Genomic DNA, 20986 nt, shown 5'->3' on the forward strand with positions numbered 1-20986 from the left:
GTGTGCAGCAGCAGCTGGAAGCCGTGCAGCCGGGCCTGGCGCGGGAGCTGCTGGGCCGCGCGCTGCTGGACGGCGAGCGCTACCTGTCGCTGCGGCGCGCGGCCGACGGCCCCGAGTACGGCCCCGCGCGGTTCCAGGAGGCGCGCCTGGCGCACTTCGCCTGCTCTTCGTCACCCGGGCCCGGTGCGGCGGACAGACGGAGACGAACTAAAACGTAGTCAACTTTATTCTCCTTCAACCGCAAAATAGAGTCTTTGGTTGTACAAACGTCACTAGTTACAGTCTCGCCGGGAGCCCGGCTGGGGCAGCTAAGAGGAGCGGGGCTCCTGAGGGGTCTCTGTAAAATCCTAACACCCAGTTAAAAGACTCGGGGTGAGGGCGTGGGGGGCGCTGGCAGGGCCCCCACCCCAAGTCGGGGAAGCCCCCTAGGAGGGCACGGGGCCCAGGCCGCGGCGTCCCGGCCGCACGGGGCGGCGGCTGCTGCACAGGGTCACCTCCTCGGTGCCCGGCGACGGCCGGCCCAGGAGCACCAGGGCCACCTCTCCGTCCTCCTCCTGCGGGCCTGCGGGCGGGCGGACGGGCGTGAGCCGGGGCCCTGGGCTGGGTGGGGGCCCCTGGGAGCTGCACCCCTCCGTGCCCCCACTCACCGGGGCTCGGGGCCTCTTCCAAGGACCTCAGCTCTCCAGCGAAGTCGGGGGACTGGCAGGGGAGAGGGGAGAGAGGAGCGTCAGGGCGCGGCCCGGCCCTGCCCCCACCCACCTGGAGTCGGGCGGGGCTTCCAGGGGGCTCGGGATCGACCCCAAGCGGGGAGCGGGGCCCACACCCAGACCCAGAGCAGACGGCGGGAGGAGCAGAGCCGGGGCGGAGAGCAGGGAAGGCCCGGTGCGCCGGTACCTGGAGGTCACACACAGGTCTGGAAGAAGGGAGGGCGGCAAACACCCTGTAGTCAAACTTCTTTCCAGACCAGGGCTTGAAAGGACAGCGTGAGAGCGGAGGCAGAGAGAGCGAGAGGGCGAGATGAGGGGCGCCGCAGGAGCGGCGGGGTCGCGGCCACCCCCACTACCCGTGCCGGGCACGTGCAGGCTCCTCACCAGGCGTCCAGGGGAGGCGCGGGGCTGCAGGCCGAGGTCTGCGGGACAAGAAGGGCACGTTGGAAAAGGTCGGGCCGGGGCCCTCTGGCCCCCTCCGCCCGCCGGAGCAGACAGACCTTCCAAAGGCGTGGGTGATGGGGTGGGCGCCGGCGAGGGGGCCTCGGCCAGCCGCTCCAGGGGCCCCCGCTTGGCCCGGCCCTCCTGGGACTTGCTGAGGACCATCTGCGCGCGGAGAGCGTCCTGCTCCAGGGACTTCATCCTGTGGAGACGGGCGCGCTGGGCTGGCTGCGGGCCGGGGGTCGGGGGCCAGGGGCGCGGGGCGGGCCGGGGTCCCGGGAGCAGCCCTCCTCACCTGGCCGCCCTCCACAGCGCGCGCTTCTCGGCCTCCAGCGCACGGCGCTCGGCAGGGGACAGGGCGCGCGCGGGACCCGGCGGCTCCGGGCTCTGCACGCGCAGCCGCTCCTGGTGGCGCCGCTCCGCCTTGGCCGTCCGCACCGGGGCGCCGCCTCCCAGGGCCGTGGGGGACGCGGGGCTGGGCCTAGCGGGCGGCATCAGGCAGGGGTCAGGTTGGCGTCGGGGAACCGTGGAGGGGGGAACGCGGGTGGCGGAGAGGACGGGGGGCGGCGGCCCCTGGGCCCCTCACCCGCCGGTAGGGCCCGGGCTGGCCCAGGGCGCCTCTTCGTCGTCCTGCTCGACTGGGGTCTCCGGGCCGGCGTCGGGCCGCTCCTCCCGCTGCCTCTGCGCCCTCTTCTGCTGTAGCTTGCGGGCTGCGGGGAGCGAGGGACCAGGTCGGGTCAGGTCAGGCCAGGCCCCCCCGGGCACCCCGCAGCCGAGGCTCACCTTCCTCCTCCTGCATCTTCCGCAGGTCGTCAGCGCCCACCAGCGACACGCGCTTGGGCGGCCCCTCCGTGGGGGGCACCCGCACCTCCAGCTCGAAGTACTTCTGCCGCTCGCGGAAGGACAGCTGCTCAGGGGGCGCTGCGGCACTGGGGAGCTGGGGGAGGGGCCCCGAGACCTGGCTGCTGACAGCTCAGGGGGCACTGGGACCACCTCTGGGGACACCGTGTGGCTTGGGGGCCTTGGGGAATTCACCCGGGGGTGGGGTGGGGGGCAGTTTGGGGGCACCTGGGAGTGGGGTGGGGAGTGCCATGCGTGTAGGCAGGTAGGGCCCTGGGTCAGCCCCTGGCGTACCTGGGCCGGGGAGTCCTCGGGTGGGTGGGGAGTGGGCACGGCGGCGAAGGTGCGGTAGGCCTGCTTCACATCGGTGGGCAGCTCGTCAGGGGAGGGCGGGGAGGGGGGCTGGGGGGACCGGGCACATGTGAGCTGGGCCTGGGATAGCTTTGGGGCTGCAGCCACAGTCCCCCAGCCACCAGCTATCGCTGCTCAAGTCCCGGGGACCCGCATGCTGCCTTGGAGCCCCACCCAGCACCCTCCAAGGAAGGAAGCTTCCAGATGCCCCACTGGGATGACACACTCACAGGAACGGGGCTGCCTCTGCCTCTGGGGGCTGGGGATCCCCAAGGCCAGGCTTGAGCCAACGGCTGGATCGCCCCGGGTTTTGTCTGCAAAGGCAGGGAGTGGGGAGCCAGGGGAGAGCAGGGTGGAGGAGTTCAGGCATGGGGTGGGTGACCGGAGAAAAAGAGAAGGCGATGGGGACAAGGGGCTGGCTAGGGGCTGCCCCGAAGGTGTGGGGCTGTACCCTCACCTGTTAGCCGTCTGCCCTAAGGGGCTGAGTCAGGAGCAGGGCTGAGCCTGCACTGCCGGTGCCCCCCGCCCCCCTGAACCAGGCGGGCCCCGGGGAGGCCTGAGGAACACTGGCGACAAAGGGCAGAGGGAGACCCTGCAGAGCCAGGCCCCGGTGCTGTCACCACCCTCCTGCCGTGGGGTGCTGGTGTCCCGGGACACTCACTTGCTGGCCGCTGGGGGAACGGGGCTTTTGTGGCGTTCCCTGCTGTCACCCCAGCAAGCACCTGGAGGAGCAGGGCAGGTGGGGTGCGGGCGTGGGGCTCCCAGCCACCTGACCGGGGCGCTTGCCTTGGCGGCACGGGGGCCTGTCCTCACCTTCCTGTCCTGACCACGGCCCAGGGCACGCTTGGCCAGCGCAAAGGGGTCCCCACCAAAGGTCGTGGCTGGGAACCCACCAGGCTCACCCTCCGCCCTCAGTGCTGGGGGACTGGGGGGCTGGCCGGACCCTCAACCTCTACCTCCCTGCTGCTGGGCCTCTGTCCATGGTGGGGTGTGTGTGGTGTGTGTGCAGCCCAGTGCTTCATAGGGTGAGACAGACAGAGGGACAGACGGGAAACGGAGGGCCGCAAGGACAGGTGGTGATGACGGGGCCCACCCCGGGCAGAGCCCTGCTCGCTGCCCACCGCTGGCTGCCGAGGAGCCCATCCCTCAGCGGCTTCCCCTGCCACGGCTGGGGGGAGGTCTGCACCAGGCCCCACAGGGGACCCCCAGCCGAGCCCACCCTTCCACTGGCGTCCTGGAAGGACCCCCGGCTGGTACCCTCCAGGGAGGCCATTCTCATGTCAGGGAAGGCTGCTGTGGCTCTCCTCCTCCCAGCCGCCAGAGCCCGTCGGAGCCCCTCTCGCAGCTCTCGCAGCTGCTCCTCCCATCCCACCCGGCTCTGCTGGTGACACTGATGACCCAGCTGCCTCGGCCCCCACCCCCCGAGCCCTATGGGCCGAACCCCAGGGGCCACACAGGCTGAGCTCGGCCCTCACCCACCCCTGGGAGCAACCCAGGCCAAGGGGGTGGGTCTGTGCCCCTCGGCGCCTCGTTTCTTTGCTGTAGGAACAGGCGAGTCTGGCATCTGCCTGGCATCTTGAGCCACAGACTGAGGGGCTTGAGACCCCCTCTGGGCTAGAAGACGCACAGGTGGGGTGGGCTGCAGAACTGGCCTGGGGAGCTCCTCCTGCGGACCCCTGCTCCAGGCCTGACTGTCCCGAGGCCCCTTGGGTTCCCTTGAAAGGATCCTGGTTCCAGCCTGGTTCCCCAGACCTGTGGTGAAGGGGCCGCCCCACCCAGCAGTGCCAGAGATTTTGCAGGAGGCTGGGGGAGAGGCCGGGCTGGGACGGGGCGGGGCCAGGTGCCTGGAGGGGCGGGGCCAGGAGGGGTGAGGGCAGTGGGACCAGGACCAGCTGGGCACAGAGACTGCAGGGCCACAGCAGGGCGCCAGGCGCTGCAGGTGTGGGTTCCCAGCCCCAGCCCCGCATAGTCCTGCTCCTCGGACCAGGCCATGGGCCAGGCGCAGGCAAGCAGGGACCCCCGACCTTCCCCTGTCCCTGACCATGGGCCTCTGACGTGTGCTGAGTCCCTGCTCTGGGCGGGGTGCAGGCCTGGAGCCCTCTCCAGCCTCAGGGGTCCTTGCAGGGGACCCCAGGTGGGGCCCGCAGCCCGGCCCCTTGGCCCTGGTGGCCTCCCCCAAACCCAATCCCCGACCCCCCTGCAACGAGCTGTGCCTGGGCGGCCTCGGCACGCATCTGGAGGCCTGTGGGCACCCCAGAAGACCTGTGCTTTGGGGTCTCAGGAAAGCGGGAGCACTAAGGCAAGTAAGCAGACCAGCGGACACGCGGGTGGACAGAGGCCAGGATGGGCCGGCCCAGGTGGATGCAGCCCTCCACATGCTGCCACCGCCGGGCACAGGGCAGAGCAGACAGAGCTGCGGGGGCTGTATCACCCAGCAGGGGCGCCTGGCCCCGTGTCGGGACTGTGCGTGGGCTTCCCTGGAAGGGAGGCGCTGCAGGCTCCCAGCACAGCACTCACCGCGGCCTCCCTGGGCTCCAGCCCCCACGGCGGGGTCCGTCCGTCCGGCTCCTTCTCCTGCGAGTAGAGCAGGCGGTCAGGAGCCGCTGGCCACACGCTGCCCGGCCCGGGGCCCTCAGGGCCCAGCTCCCGGTCGATGGAGGAGACGCTTTCCAGGCTGCTCCGGCGGCCAACGCCCGCTGCGAAGGGGTTGGCAATGACGCCCGGCGACACCTTGGAGAGGACAGCAGGTGGGGGCCAGGGCCCGTGTCAGGTCCCGCCTCGGGGACCATGCTGGGCTGCAGGCAGCTCTGGGCACGCCCACCCGGGACTCCCAGGGCCGCTGTGGGGACCCAGGGTTTTGGGACCTGTGGCCGTGTTGTTTGGGGACAGAACTGGCCATGCTGGCCGTGAGGCTGTTCTGGGGAATGGAAAGAACAGAAAAACCGAGGCGGGGTGTGTGGGCTGAGCGGGGACGGGCAGGGAGGAAGTGGGGCCATCACAACTGAGCACACCCCACAGAGCCAGGCCGAGGCTGGGCCTGCGTGGGAGCCTCGAGCCGAGTTTCTAAACCACAGGTGTTTCTAAAGCAAGACCCTCACGTGGCAGAGGAAGCTCATCGGAGCAGCTGCTGGAGACCAGGAGGGGGCGGAGGGCGAGTCGCTGGGCAGGGGGCAGGCCTGCGGGGAGGGTGGGGCAGGGGTGAGGGGACCAGGGCGACAGGGCATAGACAGGGGCATCTGGCCAGAGAAGGCGCATGGAGGAGCGGAGGACACCTCCACAGCCCACAGGGGGCAGGAGGGGTCGCACTGACGGTGACCTCAAGTGTGACAGAGGCCCCACCAAAGGACAGCAGCACCCGTGGGACCAGAACCAAAATCCAGACAGAACACTCAGTAAGGGCTAGGGCTGGGCAAAGCCACAGCAGGAGACCCGCTGGAAAGCAGGTGGGGATGCTCGGACCAGGTCTGCGCTAGGTGAGCCACGAGGGCCCGCGTGGCCCGGAGACTGTGGCCGGGGCCCCTCGAGCTGAGCAGGAGAGCAGCTGGGCATGCAGACAGGCAGCCACGGCCTGTCTCTCGGGTTCCAATAAAACCAGCAGACTCAACAACAGCAAAAGACAAGGAGCCCACCTTCCCTCCTTCCGGAATGATTCAGCCAAAGAGCCACCAGGCAGCCCTGAGAGCAGGGGGCAGCAGGATGGAGGACACCTGCCTCACCCACCAAGGGCAACTGGGATGGCGATCGGGGTGGGTGGGAATGCATGCACCCCTAGAGCAAGAGGCCACAGTGCTGCACCCCACAGCACACGCAGCCCACGCCCACGTTCCCCAGCCTGTCCACAGACGTGGCCAGAGCCAGCCGTGTCCCGGCCCGAGTGGGCACCTTGTGTCGGAACGCGAACAACAGCTGCACGACTACCTGGGCGCCGGGGCCAGACTGATGTGATAAACACAGTGACACTAGGAAAACGCAACACCCCGAGCCCACACCGACACTGGCTGCGTCTAAACAGACGGGACGCTCCTCCTGCGAGCAGTGAACTAAGTGGGGGTGCGGGAGGGACGGGGCCGGAGCCCCGGCCACCAGGGTCCTGATCCAGGAAGCTTCGGCAGCTGCTGGGAGAGCGGTGGGTGTGAGGACAGGCTCCACACCCTCCCAGGACCTCCCCACAAGACACTCAGCACAAGGGGCAACGGGGAGCCTGCGGGCACCACGTGCATGACAGGTTTCACGTCATCGACAGCTGGGCGCACAGACACCTGTGCCATTCGGGGAGAGGCTCCGAGACACCCCAGCCGTGCTTCTCTGACGGTCCTGCCCAGACGCATGAGCTGACGCGGTGAGGGACAGCCGGGACGACAACGGTCTGTGCTCCTCAAAAGTATCAGGGTCCGAAAAGAGCGGAGGACCCGTTCCAGAGTAACCGAGAAGGCACCGCACCAGCCGACAGCTGCGTGGGCTGGGCCTGAGACAGAGCCTCTGAGCTGCCTTCAAACCTGTCTCTACGTTTAGATTTGCTTTATATCCTTGCTCATATTTCTCCCAAAGAAACAACAGCGGGCCAGCCCCAAGCCACTAAACATGGGAGCCGGGAGGGGAGAGGATGGAGACAGAGGAAACCTGCCCGAGTGCCTCCTTTACGTCTGACCTTGGGCCTGGGCAAAGCTTTAAATCATCAGGAAACAATTTTTAAAAAGACACCCCTAAAGACTGAAAAAAAGAGTCTATTTGTCAAGTACAATTTGTCAAAGATGTATTCCCAATGATTTAAAATAAAAACGGCATCTGACTGGACAGCCCAGGTGGGTAAATGCTAAAGACAAAAAGAAACAAAGAAACCCTAGCCTGTTTCCAGTGCTCCAGCTGTTGGCAATGATATAATTAAAATACCGTTGCCTAAAGATTATGTAATTACAGTAACATTATACAAAACAAGGCATTCAGTAGCAGAAAAAGAGACAAAAAGAGAGAAAGAGAGAAAAGTTAAAGTCAGTAAAAACCCCATGGGCTTAGATTTGAGTTGAAAATTAAAGGGCAAACTCGTGACTTTTGCTTTTCTAACACCATGCCCCCCCCCACCCCGGGAGCGGCCGGGGGTCTGCAGGGGCACAGCAGAGCGCGATGCTCCCAGGCGTCCCGCAGGTGCAGGGGACGACGGCCCAGCAGGGACGACATAAACCTCCCTGCAGAGTCAGAAGCAGGTTAGCGAAGCAGAAAGAAACTTAAAGGACGCGGAGCTCAGGCCGACCAACCCAGACACGCCACGTGGCTGAGTGTAACGCCACCGGGGAGGGGGCTGTAGAGACCCAGAGCATCACGCGCCCGGGCCGGGGACGCAGCGCAGTCTTGTCTCCGAGGACCAGGACCCGGCCGCCGCCGTGAGCCACTCGAAAGCCCCTCTCCCTCCAGGGCACCACACCAGCCACCCGGAGCTCCCCGGGCTGGGCCACAGGCTTCAGAGAACTCATCACCCGTTCAGTTAAAAGTTCTTACAATGTGGACAGAGAAACTTCAGCTTCCGAAATTTTAAAGTGCTGTAAAAGAAACGACAGCAAGTATCAAGCTGTGTGATGAAACCGTCACTTTCACGTCAGCACGTGGCAGGGACGCGGCTGCGGCGACCACCACGGCGCAGGGGGACAGAGGGCGGGCACCTGGGGGGGAGCGGGTAGCTGCTGCCCGGACAAGCAGCACTGACGCCAGGACTCGCGGTGCCCACGATGAGGAAACGAGCACCTGTGCCACGCTCGGAGGAGATGCGCTCTCACTCGGAGCAAAGCTAAAAAGCGAAAGAACCTCAACTCCCCAATTTTTCTTACAGAACTTGGCAAGTTCCTTCAGAAGACAAAATGCATGAGAAAACACAGAAACTTGAAAAACAGGGAAAGGTGGGTGCACTGGTGTCTTAGGTATTGGAACACACCACAAAGTGACAGCATTTAAAAGCGAGGTGCCGGCCCCGGACAGGGTACGGGTTCCTCGGGACTGACTCCAAACACGAGCCCAGGGGCCCAGGGGAGGTGAACACAAGGAAGGGGCAGAATGACGGATGCTCGGTGAACGCTGTTGGGACCACCAGGTAATTGTTCATTTGGAAAAGAAGATTCCAAGTGGGTCAGAGCGTTACATGTCTTCTAAAATTGTACAAGTACTGGGAAAAAGTACGAAACAAAGTTTTTAAAATCCTGCAGTAAACAAGGATTTCCTGAGCAAAAACTGAAGTCTACAATTCATAAGAAAAAAGATCAGAGAATTTAATTCAAAAATGCAAATTTCTATAACCCCAAAAATAGTTTTTTTTAAAAATAAAAGACATGCCAGGTAAGAAAAATTCCTGCACCTCATATAACAAAAGATTAACACCCGTCTATAAAAGAACCCAGACAAATTGGGGAGGGAGAGGAACCCAAGAGGAGCCGCCAAAGCAGTGAGGCACGGCGGAGTCGGGGTCTCAGTCGCCCGGACGCCACCCCCGCCCCCGCCAGCTCAGACAAGCGGAGGGCACAGGGGCCGGGCACCGGCCACGCTCGAGACCCTTCCGGAAGGCTGCCCCGGAGGTGCACACGTGGCCCCGAGCCCCACACGGCACTCGCACTGGGCCTGAGGCGTCACCAAACGCGGTACACGAAAGGCCGAGCCAAACCATCTGCGTGCACGGCGCCGGGGGGCCTGTCAGCAAGCGCCCGCCAGGGCTTCTCGGGGAGGTGGGGTGGCCCCGGCTGGATGCCTGAGCCCGCACCCCGAAAACGCATGTACTCCCTCTCTGCACACAAAGCTTTACAAGCAGCAAAGGTGCTAAAGCGGCGAGTTCTGAATCTCCGTCTTAAGGAAATGAACAGAGGGGCCAGCCTCCTGGCGGCTGCGGCCCAGGGCTCGCTCCCCTGGGAACTCCTCGCGGGAGCCGCCGGCACTCGGGGGGATTCGGGGAGCGGCGCAGAGGCCGGGAGCTGGCCGGGAACCCTCCCCGCAGGTATCGTGCTGTCTCCAGCAACACGTCCCACCGTGGAGTGGAGCGAGCCACAGACGCAAGCTCGTTTTCCACTCGAGCAACGAGGCAAACTGCAGCACAGGGGGTGTCTGGGGCGGCCGATGTGGGGGCCACTTGGCAAGTGGCGGGTGCCAGGGCAGGGCGGGGAGAGGCGGGCCCCACCGCAGCCCCTGCTGCACCCTCGCGCCTCCTGCGGCAGGTGGGCTCTCCCCTTCAGACTTCACGCTGCCCCACATGCCCCGTCGTGCACATCCTGTGTTCTCTCTGGGCCAGGGCCTTGAGAGAACGTTCCAGATGACTCAGGGAGGTGGCCCGAGGCCACACGTCACTCAGCGTGTGCCCCAGGCCAGACGGGTTAGGAAGGACCTGCCCTGCCCACCAGGGACCCTGCGCGGCTTGTCTGAGACCCTGAGGCCCAGCCGGGCGGAAGCAGCACTGACCTCCAGGGCGGGGGAGCTGGCGTCGAAGCCGTCGCAGACGAGCACGGTGAGTGTGTCGCCCACGGCCCGCAGCAGCTGCACGGCCTCCCCGTGCGTCAGGCCCAGCAGGCTCTGCTGGTTCACCTCCAGCAGCCGCAGCCCCACGCGCAGACGGCCGTCCCGTCCGGCCGCCCCCGTGGGGCTCACCTGCGGGCACACGATACAGTCAGGTGCCGGCAGTGGGAGCCGTGGCGCCGCCCCTGGCACAGTGAGGGGCGCGGGGCCCTCACCTTGGAGATGAAAATGCCCTCGTCCGTGGGGTCGCAGGGGTTCCCTGCGTGGCCCCTGGCTCCCCCGCGGATGCTGATGCCCAGCTTCTCCCCTGGGGCCTTCTGGATGCACAGCTCCTGCGAGAGGAGCGAAAGCAGGGCTGGGGGCGAGCCCCACCCACCCCCTCACACCCACTCTCCTCCCGGTGTGGCCCCCAGCCCCCCGCGCCGCTCCCACGCACCCTCATGCCTGGGGGTGGCGGGTCCCTGCGCACGAGCAGGCTCAGCTCCAGGCAGGGCCGCAGCAGGGCGCCGACCGCCTCCTGGTGCGTGGCCTCCCGCACGTCCTGCCCGTTCACGGCCAGCAGCCGGTCCCCAACCCGCAAGCCACTGCGAGCAGCCAGGCCCCGCGGGAGCACCTGTCGGGAGGAGAACGGCATCCGGTGGCTGGGGGCAGAGCCCACCCGGGCCGAGCCAGCCGGGCAGAGCCCTGGCACCCGGCAGGGGCTGCGCTACCTTGGAGATGAACACGCCGGGCTCCTGGACACCAAACGGGTGGCTCGAGTGGTCAGAGCCCCCAACGATGCTGAGCCCCAGCGGGCCCCCCGCCCGGGGCAGCCGGATTTCCTGCGGGCATGGGAGGGGAGCTGGGATGTGGCACATCCTGACTGCGAGACGCCAGCACCACGGCCCAGGCCCCCGAGAGAACAAGGCCACAACGCGGCTCGGTCACAGCCAGCCCTGGGGGCTGCGAGACGGAGGGTCCCTGCCGGCCGTTGCAGGGCTCTGCTGGCCCAGGTGGTCTGCAGCCTGAGACCTGGGACCCCACAGACCACAGATGGGGGTGGCAGTAGGACTCTGGCCCGAGGTCAGAGTGCAAAGGACGTGGCAAACCTGCCCTCCCGCCCAAGGGGTCACTGCCCCCCCGAGCCCCAGGCAGGTGGTCCTGGGAATGCAGTGGCGCCCGCGTCTGGAGGCGGCCACAGGGGAGGGGAGGGCAGGGGCTCTCACCTCCACTGGGTACGGCTCCTCCGGGGCAGCGGCCAGCAGGCTGGGGGCCATGGGCACAGCAGCAGCCGTGGCAGGCAGGGGTGAAGGAGAAGGCAGAGGGGGGCTGGGGGCGAGGGGACCCCCGGCCTCACGCTCCAGCAGCAGGGCGATGGTGGGGGAGGCAGCGGTCAGCAGGGAGACAGCGTGGTCATGCCGCGCCTCCGTCACGTCCACCCCGTTGATCTGCAGGAGGGGCGCCCGGGTCAGGGGGGCAGGGGGGCCCGGGCCCGCCCCCTGGCCGCCCCCACTCACCGAGACGACGCGGTCGCCAACCTGCAGGGTGCCCGCCCGGTGCGCGGCGCCCCCCTCGGCGATCCGGGAGATGAAGATGCTCTGCTGGGGGGGCGTGGGGTGAGGACCCCACCCTGCCCCCCACGGCCGGCCTCCCGCCCCCCACTCGGCCCTGCCCGCCTCACCCCATCGCCCGCCCGGTACGGTGTGGAGCCCTTGCCCCCGGCGATGCTGAAGCCCAGGCCCCTCTCGCTGCGCACCAGGCAGGCAGCGTGGCGCTGGCGCGGGGGTGCGGGCCCGGGGGCCTCGGGTGGGAGCAGGGCCAGGCGCAGGCCGCCCGCACACCGCTCCCGGGGGCTGGAGTCGTCCTCTGGCCGCAGGGCTGTGACGGTCACGGCGTTCTCGGGTTCCACCATGCGCTCCCGCCACACCCGCATGCGCACGGTGGCACCCGCCCCGCGCAGCGCCTCCACGGCCTCGTGGTGCTCGGCGCTCTGCAGGGCCACGCCGTTCACCTGCGGCGGAGGGCGCCGGCTCAGCGCGGCCCGTCCTCCCCGCCCTCCTCCGCTCGGGGTGGGACCCTGCCTGCAGCAGCAGCCCCCCACCCCGGCCCGGGCCCATCCGGCACGTCTCCCCAGGCCAGCCCCAGCCCCTCCTCCAAGGGCCCGGCTCCCAGCGCAGCCGACGCGAGCAGGGCCTGGGTGCCAGGAGAGCTGGCAGACACCCCGGGGTGCTCAGAAGGCAAGGACCTGGGGCAAGGGACACGTTGGGGGCCCACGTCACAAAAACCAGGAGTGGGGACTGGAAGGAGGCCCCCACTCGGGCCTGGCAAGGAAAACTCACCTCGAGGAGCTTGTCGCCCACCCGGACGCCGGCACGGGCCGCAGGGCCCTCCTCGGACACCCGCGAGATGAAGACTCCCTGGAGAACGGGCGGCTGTCAGCGGTGGGGAGCGTGGCACCCCTGACCTGCCTCTTCCAGAGGAGGGGCTCTTTTGGGGAGCCCATGGCAGCCGTGGGACCCCACAATCCCCAGCCCTGGCCAGACCTCAGCCCGGGCCGCTCTCCCCAAGGCTGGAAAGATGCCAGCGAGGATGGGGACGCGGTAGAGCTGGGACTCACAAGGCCGGAGGACGTGGACCCACGTCCCGAGAGCACTTGGGACCCCCGAGCTGGCCCCCAGCCAAGAAAAGAAAGGTGAGATAGCTATAAATGTCGAAGTCGGGCGTCAGAGAGGCCCCAGGTCAGCGCGGCGTTTCTGGCTGTCTTTGTGAAAGGAACTGCCCCAGCAGCCCCTATGCCCAACACCCAGGAGACACCAAGTGCAAGGAAAACATCAGAAAAAACCAGCCATGAACCCCGAATTAGCACCTAACAGAGAAGCAGATGAAGACCCAGAAAACCGTAAAGGGGAGGAGGTGGGCAAAGCTGGGGTGGGCAGGCAGGGCCTCACCTCATCATCCCCCTTGTAGGGGGTGGAGCCCCTGCCGCCCGCGATGCTGATGCCCAGGCCCCCCGTCTGCCGCACGATGGTGAGTGTGAGCTGCGGGCGGAACCAGGCGTGAGAGGCCTGCACTGGGTGGGGCCAGACACTGCCGCCCCGAGAGCGGGGGTCCCGGGCCCGAGGGGCCCAGCCCAGGAATGGCCCAGCCCCTGGGGACACAGGGACGGCTCGCCGCAGATCGCGGCTTCTGTGCACAGGGGACGCGGAGGACCGAGCTGAGGCCGGCTGCCTGTCCACCTGCCACGCAGGCCGCGGGAGCCCAGCTGCCCTCCCGGGAGGTGCGGGCGCGGAAGACGGGAGACGCGGGAGCCCATGGCCAGGAAGCGCGAGCAGCAGCAGCCCAGGGCCCAGGGCAAAGCGAGCCCGTGGTACCGACCTCCTCCTCCTCCACGCGCGCGGGCTCGATCAGCAGGTTATTGGCCTGGTCGAACGACACCCCCTGCGGGACGGAGCAGCATGCAGGTCAGCCGCGCCCGCCACCACTGCCGGCCACCCAGCCCGGAGAGGCAGAGAGAAGCCGCCACCAAGCTCCGCAGCCGCAGCGCTGCCCTGACCTGGGCGTGGGGGTCCACGGGGGCTCGGGGCAGGGGCTGGCTGGGGCCATCGGGGGCACCGTTCCCTGAGGGCCCCGCAGGCTCCCCTAGCTCTCACGGCGTCCTTGTGGACCTCACTTGGAGCGAGGACCACCAGAGTGTCGGGAACCAAAAGCACAGGCAAGGCTGGGAAGATCCTGCAGCTTCCCCCTGCACCCAGGTGACCCCAACAGGAAAGGGGGGTCCTGGGGGGGCCCCTGGGAGGGGGCCAGGCCAGCACCCAGGGTGCAGCTCTGCGGGAGGGGAGGCCTGCTCGGGCCTGGCACACGGATGGGGCACTCAGAGAGATGGACACAGAGTGCTGGGCATGGAGCAGGCACACTGGGCCGGGGAAGACGCAGCCACAATCCCCCTGGAGTGAGGAGCACCGGGCCAAGCAGCCAGGGCCGGATGGCATCAGGGCCAGGCCTGGCCTCTGTGCTGCCTCGGGACACCCCATGTGGAGCTGGGCTGGGCAGGGGCGTGTGGTGAGACCCACCTTCACAGAGGGCACGGAGGTCGTGGCATCGCCCTTGTCCTCCTCATCTTCTTCCTCGGCCTCCTCTTCCTCCTCCTCGGCCTCCGGCTCCCCGTCTCGCATGGTCCAGGGCGAGTGGGGGCCATTGTGCCAGCCCCCGGGGCCCGCTGAGCCCCCCGCGTCGGGCGGCCGCCCCTGCAGCAAGGCCACGACTGCCTCGGGCTGGGGCAGCTTGGACACCTTGAAGTGCTTCTTGTAGTGAGGTGTGTCCTTGCGGATGAGCCGCTGCCTCCCGCCCGGCAGCGGCCAGGGCGCCTCGAGCTGCTCCTCGTCCTCACCCTCCTCCCTCGGCAGCAGCGTGTCCTCCGCAAAGTGGACTGTGGGCTGGGCACAGACCCTGTGAGGGGCGGCCAGGACCACGCCCCCCGGCTCCCCCCAGCCCCCCACATCCACGGCGCTCCCCACACCGGCCCCTGCCCCAGGCCCCTCTGAGAAGCAGCCGGGCTCTGCCGGACCAGCCACAGCAGCATCTGGGGCCGGGGGGCCGGACACTCAGGAGGGCCCTGCCGAGCGAGGAGGGAACAAGCCAGAAAATTCCAGACCCTTTGCTGCCCCCGGCCTGAGTCATAAAAACGTGGACTCAACGAAAGGCTCCAAGGTGGGTCTGGGGGGCCTGGAGCCACATCCCGGAATGCACAAGCCCAGCCCATGTCCCTGAAGCCGGGTGCCCACCAGGCAAGAAGGCACAGAGCCCGCAGGGGTCCCGGGGCCTGCGGGGGGTGGGCCCCATGCCAAGCTGTGGGAGAAACTGCCCACACGTCCCATCGCTCCCGGCCCGCGCCCCTCTACTCCGCAGCCGGGAGCCGCCCCCCCCTGGCCCGCCTGCTCACCTCCCCGTAGTCTTCCTCCAGATCCTCCTCAGGGCCGGCTGGGGTGTCTTCCTGCTGGCCCAGCTCCTCCGCCCTGGCCGGGGGGCCCTCGGGCTCTGCCTCGGAGGCCGTGCTAGCCGATGGCCGCGAGTCCTCGCTCAGCCCGGAGCCAGTGCTTCGCCTCTCCTCCTGCACACGGTGCCACGTCAGGCGGGGAGGGACACCCTCGGGGGCCCCACCCCGCGCCCCAGAGCCCCCATCTGGCCTCTGCTCCCAACGGCCCCCGCCCCGCAGGAAGGCGGTGGCGGCTGATGCTCCAGCCCACCCCGTCCCCCTGCAGATGAAACGGATGCCCCAGGCCCCAAGGGGACCACCAGCCCCAGCCCTTCCCGACACCCTGCTGCTCCCCCAGGCACCTCCTCGGCAGGTGAGGGGGATTCAGGGCCCGGCCGGGAGGCGGCGGCCTCGCCCCAGCGCTCCTCCATGCCTCTGCGCATCACCTTGAGCTCGCTGGGGTGGGGCGTGGCCCGGCGCTGCAGGCCCTGCCGGGGGAAGGGGGACGAGGGTGAGGGGAACAGGGGCCGGGCAGACACACGCCCCCGGGGGCCCCATTCCCCCCATACCCGCTTCTCAGCAGCGGCCTCGGCAGCGTCCTCGTCACCCACGGGGGCCTCCAGGAACTGGATGACGCTGACGCGGCTCGGGGGGGGCGTCGCCCCAGCTCTCTGAGGGGCTGCTCGGTGGGTCCAGGTCCTCTGCAGGGGACGTGTGTCAGGCCCGGGCCAGGCCCACCGTGCCCAAGCCCAGCCCGGGTCCAAGCCGCCGGCACCTACCGAGGCTGGGCGGGGGCTGCTGGGGCAGCAGGTAGCACGTGAGCACCTTCTCGCCCGTCTGGGCGTCTTCCTCCGTCTGGAAGCGCAGCATGGGCTGGGCCTGGTTCTCCGCCAGCCACAGGGCCTTGAGGTTGAGGTGAGTGAGCGCGAACGGCAGACTCCGCAGCCTGGGCAGGCGGGCACGGTCAGCAGGGGGCCCCGCGGGCAGGGCCAGGACAGCAGCAGGAGGCCGGGTGGGGCGGGGCTCACCGGTTCCCGGCCACGTCCAGCACGTGCAGCTCGGCCGTGTGGGCGAGCTCGGGCGGCAGGGCGGCCAGGCGGTTGTCTCTCAGGGAGAGCACACTGAGCGCCGAGCAGCTGCCGATCTCGGGGGGCAGCACCTCGAGGCGGTTGCGGTCCACGTTGAGGTTGGTCAGCTTGGTCAGCTTCCCGAGAGAGCGCGGCAGGGCCTGGCCGGGGGGAGGGCCAGGCTCAGCAGCAGCCCCAGGGCAGGGAGGGTGATGGGGCCATGGGTCGGCCTTGGGGGTGGGTCCTGCTGCAGCCCCCTCTGCCCACTGCCACTGGCCGGGCACTCCACCACCCACAGATGCGGCCAGGCCCCTCTGTGCCCTGCGGGGGCCCAGCACCGCTCCCCTCTCGAGGCCGTGTGGCTCTCCTCGCCCCCAGCCCCAAGCACAACCGTGGGCTCAGGTCTCCGTCCCTCCACAGCCTCTGCTGACTCCTGAGCCCCCTGGCCGCCCCACTCGCCCAGCCCACAGGACCCGCCCCCAGCGCACCCAGGACCTCCTCAGCCCCGTTCTCCCCACAATGCAGGGCTGAGTTCCAAAAAGGGCCTCCAGCCCTGGCCACCTGTCCAGTCTGGACATGGACCTGCTCCCACCCTGCACCGGGTTACAGGGCAGAAGCAGCAGCTCCCGGGCTCCTCGCCCCACGCCCGAGCACCCCAGCTGCGGGCCACCAAACCCCTCCACAGCCTCAGCCCGGCCATGAGCTCCCCACCCGCTTTGCGGTTCTGACGTAAGACCCCATCCCGTGTACCCCCTTGAACACCCTCGGCATCTCCACATCGGCACCGGCACAGCCGCCAACACGTGCCAGAGCACACATTTTGTGACCAGCACACACCTGAACACCCACACCACCAGCACAATTACACACACGTGGCCAACACACACACACCTGCTGTCGCAGCACTCACGCGCGCGTACCAACACCCGCCTGTACCCACACATTGCCACACACAGGTGTTCACACACGCCCAGCAACACAGCCCCGCACACAGCACTGCCAGTGTGTCCGAGCTCCCACCACATCCCGACACGCCCACTGTCACTCGAGCAGCACCCTGGAGCCCGAGCCCACCCTGCTCTCGCCACCTCCTGCACCAGCCGGCAAACGCACGGGGCACCCGGGGCAGCCATACCGTCAGCACATTCTCGGTCAGGATCAGCTCCGACAGGTTCTCACAGTCCCCGATGGCCTCGGTCACCTCCCGCAGGCCGTTCTGGTCCACCTTCAGGATGGAGAGCTGCTTCAGCTGGCCTGGCGGGGGGAGGCGTGGCGGCAGGGTGAGTGTGGAGGAGTGGGACACACGCAGCGTGCGTGAGCACGTGACCCCCAGAGCAGTCCCCTCTCGATCCACCGTTGAGCCCAAACCCCCAGCTGTCGCTCTTTGTCCAAAACACTCAAGAACCCAGTTGGCTCCCCAAACCTGCTTGTACCCCTGCACATCACAGCCCCGACAACTCCTCGTGTGGCAGACCCAACCACGCCACACCCCAGCCCCTGCTCCCCTCACCCACCTGCCGCAGGCCACCCTCAGTCCCCCACAGCACGCTGCGGCCTCCTCCCACCCTCCTCGTGGCCAGGGACCCTGGCTTCCCTCCCGGGGCCCGGCTGCCCTGACCGATGCCCTCTGGCAGCCGCTGCAGCGAGTTCTGAGACAGCAGCAGGTCTGTGAGCAGCACCAGCCCGCCCAGCTCCGTGGGCAGCTCCTCCAGCCGGTTCTCTGATACGTCCAGGCACACGAGGCGCCGCAGGTTCCCCAGCTCCTGGGGGCAGGGAGAGGGGGCAGAGGCTCAGGGGAGGGCGGAGGGCAGAGGGCAGAAGGCTCTAGGCAGGAGCCCACACTTGCCCACACCCTCACGCGTGCTCACACCCACACTCAGTCTCACATACAACCACACTCATACACACCACTCACGCACAACGCTCACACTTGCACTCACACCCCTGCACTCATTCACGCCCACCCATGCTCACACACCTGTGCTCACTCATGTCCACCCACTCACACTTGCACTCACATGTAACACACGTGCTCACACTCACCTGAACTCACACACGATGCTACTTGCGCTTACATACACCTGTGCTCACACATGACGCACTCAGGCACACTTGTATGCTCATCTGCACTCACACCCACACTCACACACACCCGTGCACGCTCACACTCAGTCACTCACCGGGGGCAGCGCTGACAGCTGGTTCCGGTCCAGCCACAGCTCCCGCAGGTTGGGCAGAGCCCCCAGGGTGTCAGGCTGCAGGGCAGGCGGGCCTGGGTGTGACACGGACCAGGCACCCCCGCCCTGCCCGGCCCCCATCCAGCCCCCGGCCCCCACCCCGCACCAGAACTTCCAGATCATTCCCTCCAAGATCCAGCTGTTCCAGCTTGACCAGGAAGGACAAGGACCTGTGGAGAAAGCAGGGCGTGGCATGGCTGTGGGCCCAGGGCCCCGGGGTGCTGCCCCGCCTCGGCTGGGCTGGGGGAACTCACGCAGGAAGAGCCTTGAGCAGGTTCTCCCGGAGCTCCAGGGTGACCAGGTTGGCGAGGCTGAGAGGGAGAGGACACAGGGCCAGGTGAGAGGAGGGCTGTGGGGGGCAGGCTGAATCCTCCCAGGACCCTCACCCGGCCCGAGGGACACTCACTTGCCCACGTCCCCCGGCAGTGCCTGTAGAGACACGTCGTTCAACGCCAGGTGGGCCAGGCTGCGCAGCTGTGTGAAGCCATCAGGGAGCCTGGGGGAAGAGCCGCCTCAGACACCCCGGCCGGGGCTGCACAGCCCCACGCCCGGCTGCCAGCCCACCAGCCAGCGGCCCACCTGGAGAGAGGGTTCCCACTGAAGTCTGCGACTTCCAGGGCCTTGCAGAACTTGATGCTCTCGGGGATCTCAGGGATGTCTGTGACACAGAAGAGCAAGCATGGAAAAGTGGAGGACATCCCAGGGTGCTCCAGCCCCTCGCAGCACCCCCCCGGGCCCCTGGGGCCGCACCGTTCCGGGACACATCCAGCTCCACCAGCTGCATGAAGTTGGCCACCTCGGGAGGCAGCCGCTGAATCTCGTTGTCGCTCAGGCCCAGCTTGCGCAGGTTCAGCAACCGGAAAAAGGGCTGCAGGGAGTGGGGGGTGGTCAGCAGCGGCCCCTCTGGGCGGGCAAGCTCCCAGACACATGGTCTTGCGGGTCCTGGGTCCCCAGGGCCTCGGCCACCTGTGCCTCCTCCTGGCCCCAGGGACCCCCACCTGCAGCAAGAGCAGGACAACCTGCCCGTGCAGCTGGCTGCATGTCCCGCCCTGACCACAGGCACCTGGTACCTTCACGAGCCCAGTCGTGCCCCTGCCACCTTTGGGCTACGGGCTGGCCTCACGCGGCCAAGGCTCCACCAAGAAGTCACTTCTTGAGAAGACACCTGCTCCCGAATCCCCTCTGCCTCCCAGCAGGGGAGCCCTCCAGGCAGCCCACGTTGGTGCCTCCTGTGCCCCAACAACCAGCCCAACCCAAGTCTATGACAAGCTCTTGGTAAGTAACCACCCAGCAAGAAAATGACAAGAACAGCGATGCAGGCAGGGAGCGGCGCAGGGGACCTGCAGGAGCTGGGAGAGGCAGGGCTGGCTGTCTGGCCCGAGAGTGGAGCCACGCCCTCCGCGACACCTGGCAGCCCCAGGCGCCCGGCAACTCAGCACCCAGTCTCCGCAAAGGAAATCCTTTTACAATCCGCTTCCTTCACCCTCCTCTCCGGAATGGCCTTAAGAGGAAAGCAAACCGACCGGAAAGAGCCGCAGCAAGGCCAGGCGCCCCCAGACGGGGTGAACCGAGGGCAGACCTGTCAAGACGGGCAATCTGGAGGGCCCAGGCCCCGCATCCGGAGGAAGACGGAACGAACCTAGGGAGGAGGCGGGGCTCCCCACCTCCGCAGCACACCGGGATCCCGCGGCTGGCTCCGCGCCCTGGGAAGCCCCGCGGGCTCACCTCCCTCCCTGATCTGCCCCCACGGGTTCCGCCCTGTGGCTTCTCCCTCGGGCTCAGGGCCGCCTCCCCTCCCCCCGGACGGGCAGGCACCTGATGACCGCTGCCACCTGGTGCCAGCTGACCCGGCGGGGGAGGGTGGGGCTGGACAGGGAGGTTCTGGGGCCAGGAGGAACCAGCAGGGCCGGCTCGAGGGCGGCGTGCCCCGCCCGGGCCAGCGCCTGCTGAGGGCTGAGGCCCGGGGCCGGCCCGCGGCGGCGGGCGGCAGGTGCGGGCGGCTCACCTTGGGCAGCTCGCGCAGCTGGTTGGCGTCCAGGAGCAGCTCCTCCAGGCTGCGGCTGTAGCGGTAGATCTCCTCGGGCACGGCCTGCAGCGAGCAGTGCCGCTTGTCCACCGACTCCACGTGCCGGTTGCAGCGCCACAACGGGATGCACTTGAGCATGGTGCGGCCGGGCTCGGGCCGGGGGCGGGGTCGGCCCGTGGCGGCGGACAGAGGGGGACAGGGGGGAGGGGCGGACCGGAGGCGCGGAGGGGGCGGGCAGGCGGCGCTCAGGCTCGCAGGAGGCGGGCGGCGGCTGCGCATCCCGCCCGGCCGCCGCGGCCCCGGACGAGTGCGGCCGCTCCGCTCGAGCGCCCGGCCTCCCAACCGCCCGCGCCGCAGCCGGAACCGGCGGCCGCTGCCCGCCGGACTGCCCCGCCGACGCCCGCCGGCCGCCGCCGCAGCCGCACGGGAAAGCCGAGTCCCGGCCCTCGCCGCCCATCGCGCCGGGAACTGCGGTTCCCACAAGGCCCCGCGGCGCCGCCGCCTCCGAGGACCCGTAGCGGGCCCGCGCACAGCCTGCCGGGAAGCGCGGCCCCGCCCCCTGGCGCGGCGCCCAGGTAGCCGAGGTCCGCCGAGGCGCGGGTCGTGGCCGGCCCTGTCCCCGCGCGCGGGCTCCGGGCTGCCCCGGCCCTCGACCCCCTCCCGGGGCGTCCGGCTTCGTCTCAGCCCCTCCGGCCTCGTGTCGGAACCGGCAGCCGCATCTCCGCCTCCCTGCCTGGCGAGCTGTCCGCTCGGCTGGCTGAGATCCGTTCCTCCCTAGGACTGCAGGGGCTCTAGCCCAGCCTCCTGGGTTACCTGGGCAGGTAGCTGCGGGGATGCACGCAGCAGGCCCTCACCCGACTACTCTCGGGCACAGTGAGCCACCG

General features: G+C 68.3%; 2 protein-coding genes across 2 annotated transcripts in view; one reads left to right on the forward strand and one right to left on the reverse strand.

Moving 5' to 3' along the window:
• Positions 1-345, forward strand: part of IQANK1 (IQ motif and ankyrin repeat containing 1) — a 46159-nt gene extending 45814 nt beyond the window's left edge. The window contains 1 exon segment of the mRNA XM_037802633.1: positions 3-345. Coding sequence (XP_037658561.1) covers positions 3-218 — 216 coding nt within the window. The 3' untranslated portion in view covers positions 219-345.
• Positions 293-20517, reverse strand: SCRIB (scribble planar cell polarity protein). Its single transcript, XM_037803498.1, is given in 37 exon segments — positions 293-562; positions 648-699; positions 895-969; positions 1092-1129; positions 1208-1350; positions 1444-1629; positions 1735-1858; positions 1932-2085; positions 2283-2390; positions 2570-2653; positions 4857-5069; positions 9768-9953; positions 10037-10153; positions 10258-10434; positions 10532-10642; positions 11027-11248; positions 11318-11398; positions 11482-11811; positions 12140-12217; positions 12749-12838; positions 13176-13238; positions 13871-14233; positions 14740-14907; positions 15135-15260; positions 15342-15425; positions 15427-15473; positions 15552-15718; positions 15801-16000; positions 16975-17093; positions 17458-17602; positions 18020-18094; positions 18183-18246; positions 18331-18387; positions 18483-18572; positions 18656-18734; positions 18827-18944; positions 20082-20517. Coding segments are annotated over 37 exon segments (4971 nt in total). The 5' UTR covers positions 20382-20517; the 3' UTR covers positions 293-425.
• Positions 20518-20986: the final 469 nt, after the last annotated feature.

The sequence above is a fragment of the Choloepus didactylus genome, chromosome 14 (assembly GCF_015220235.1).
Source record: "Choloepus didactylus isolate mChoDid1 chromosome 14, mChoDid1.pri, whole genome shotgun sequence".
NCBI classification, from domain to species: Eukaryota; Metazoa; Chordata; class Mammalia; order Pilosa; family Megalonychidae; genus Choloepus; species Choloepus didactylus.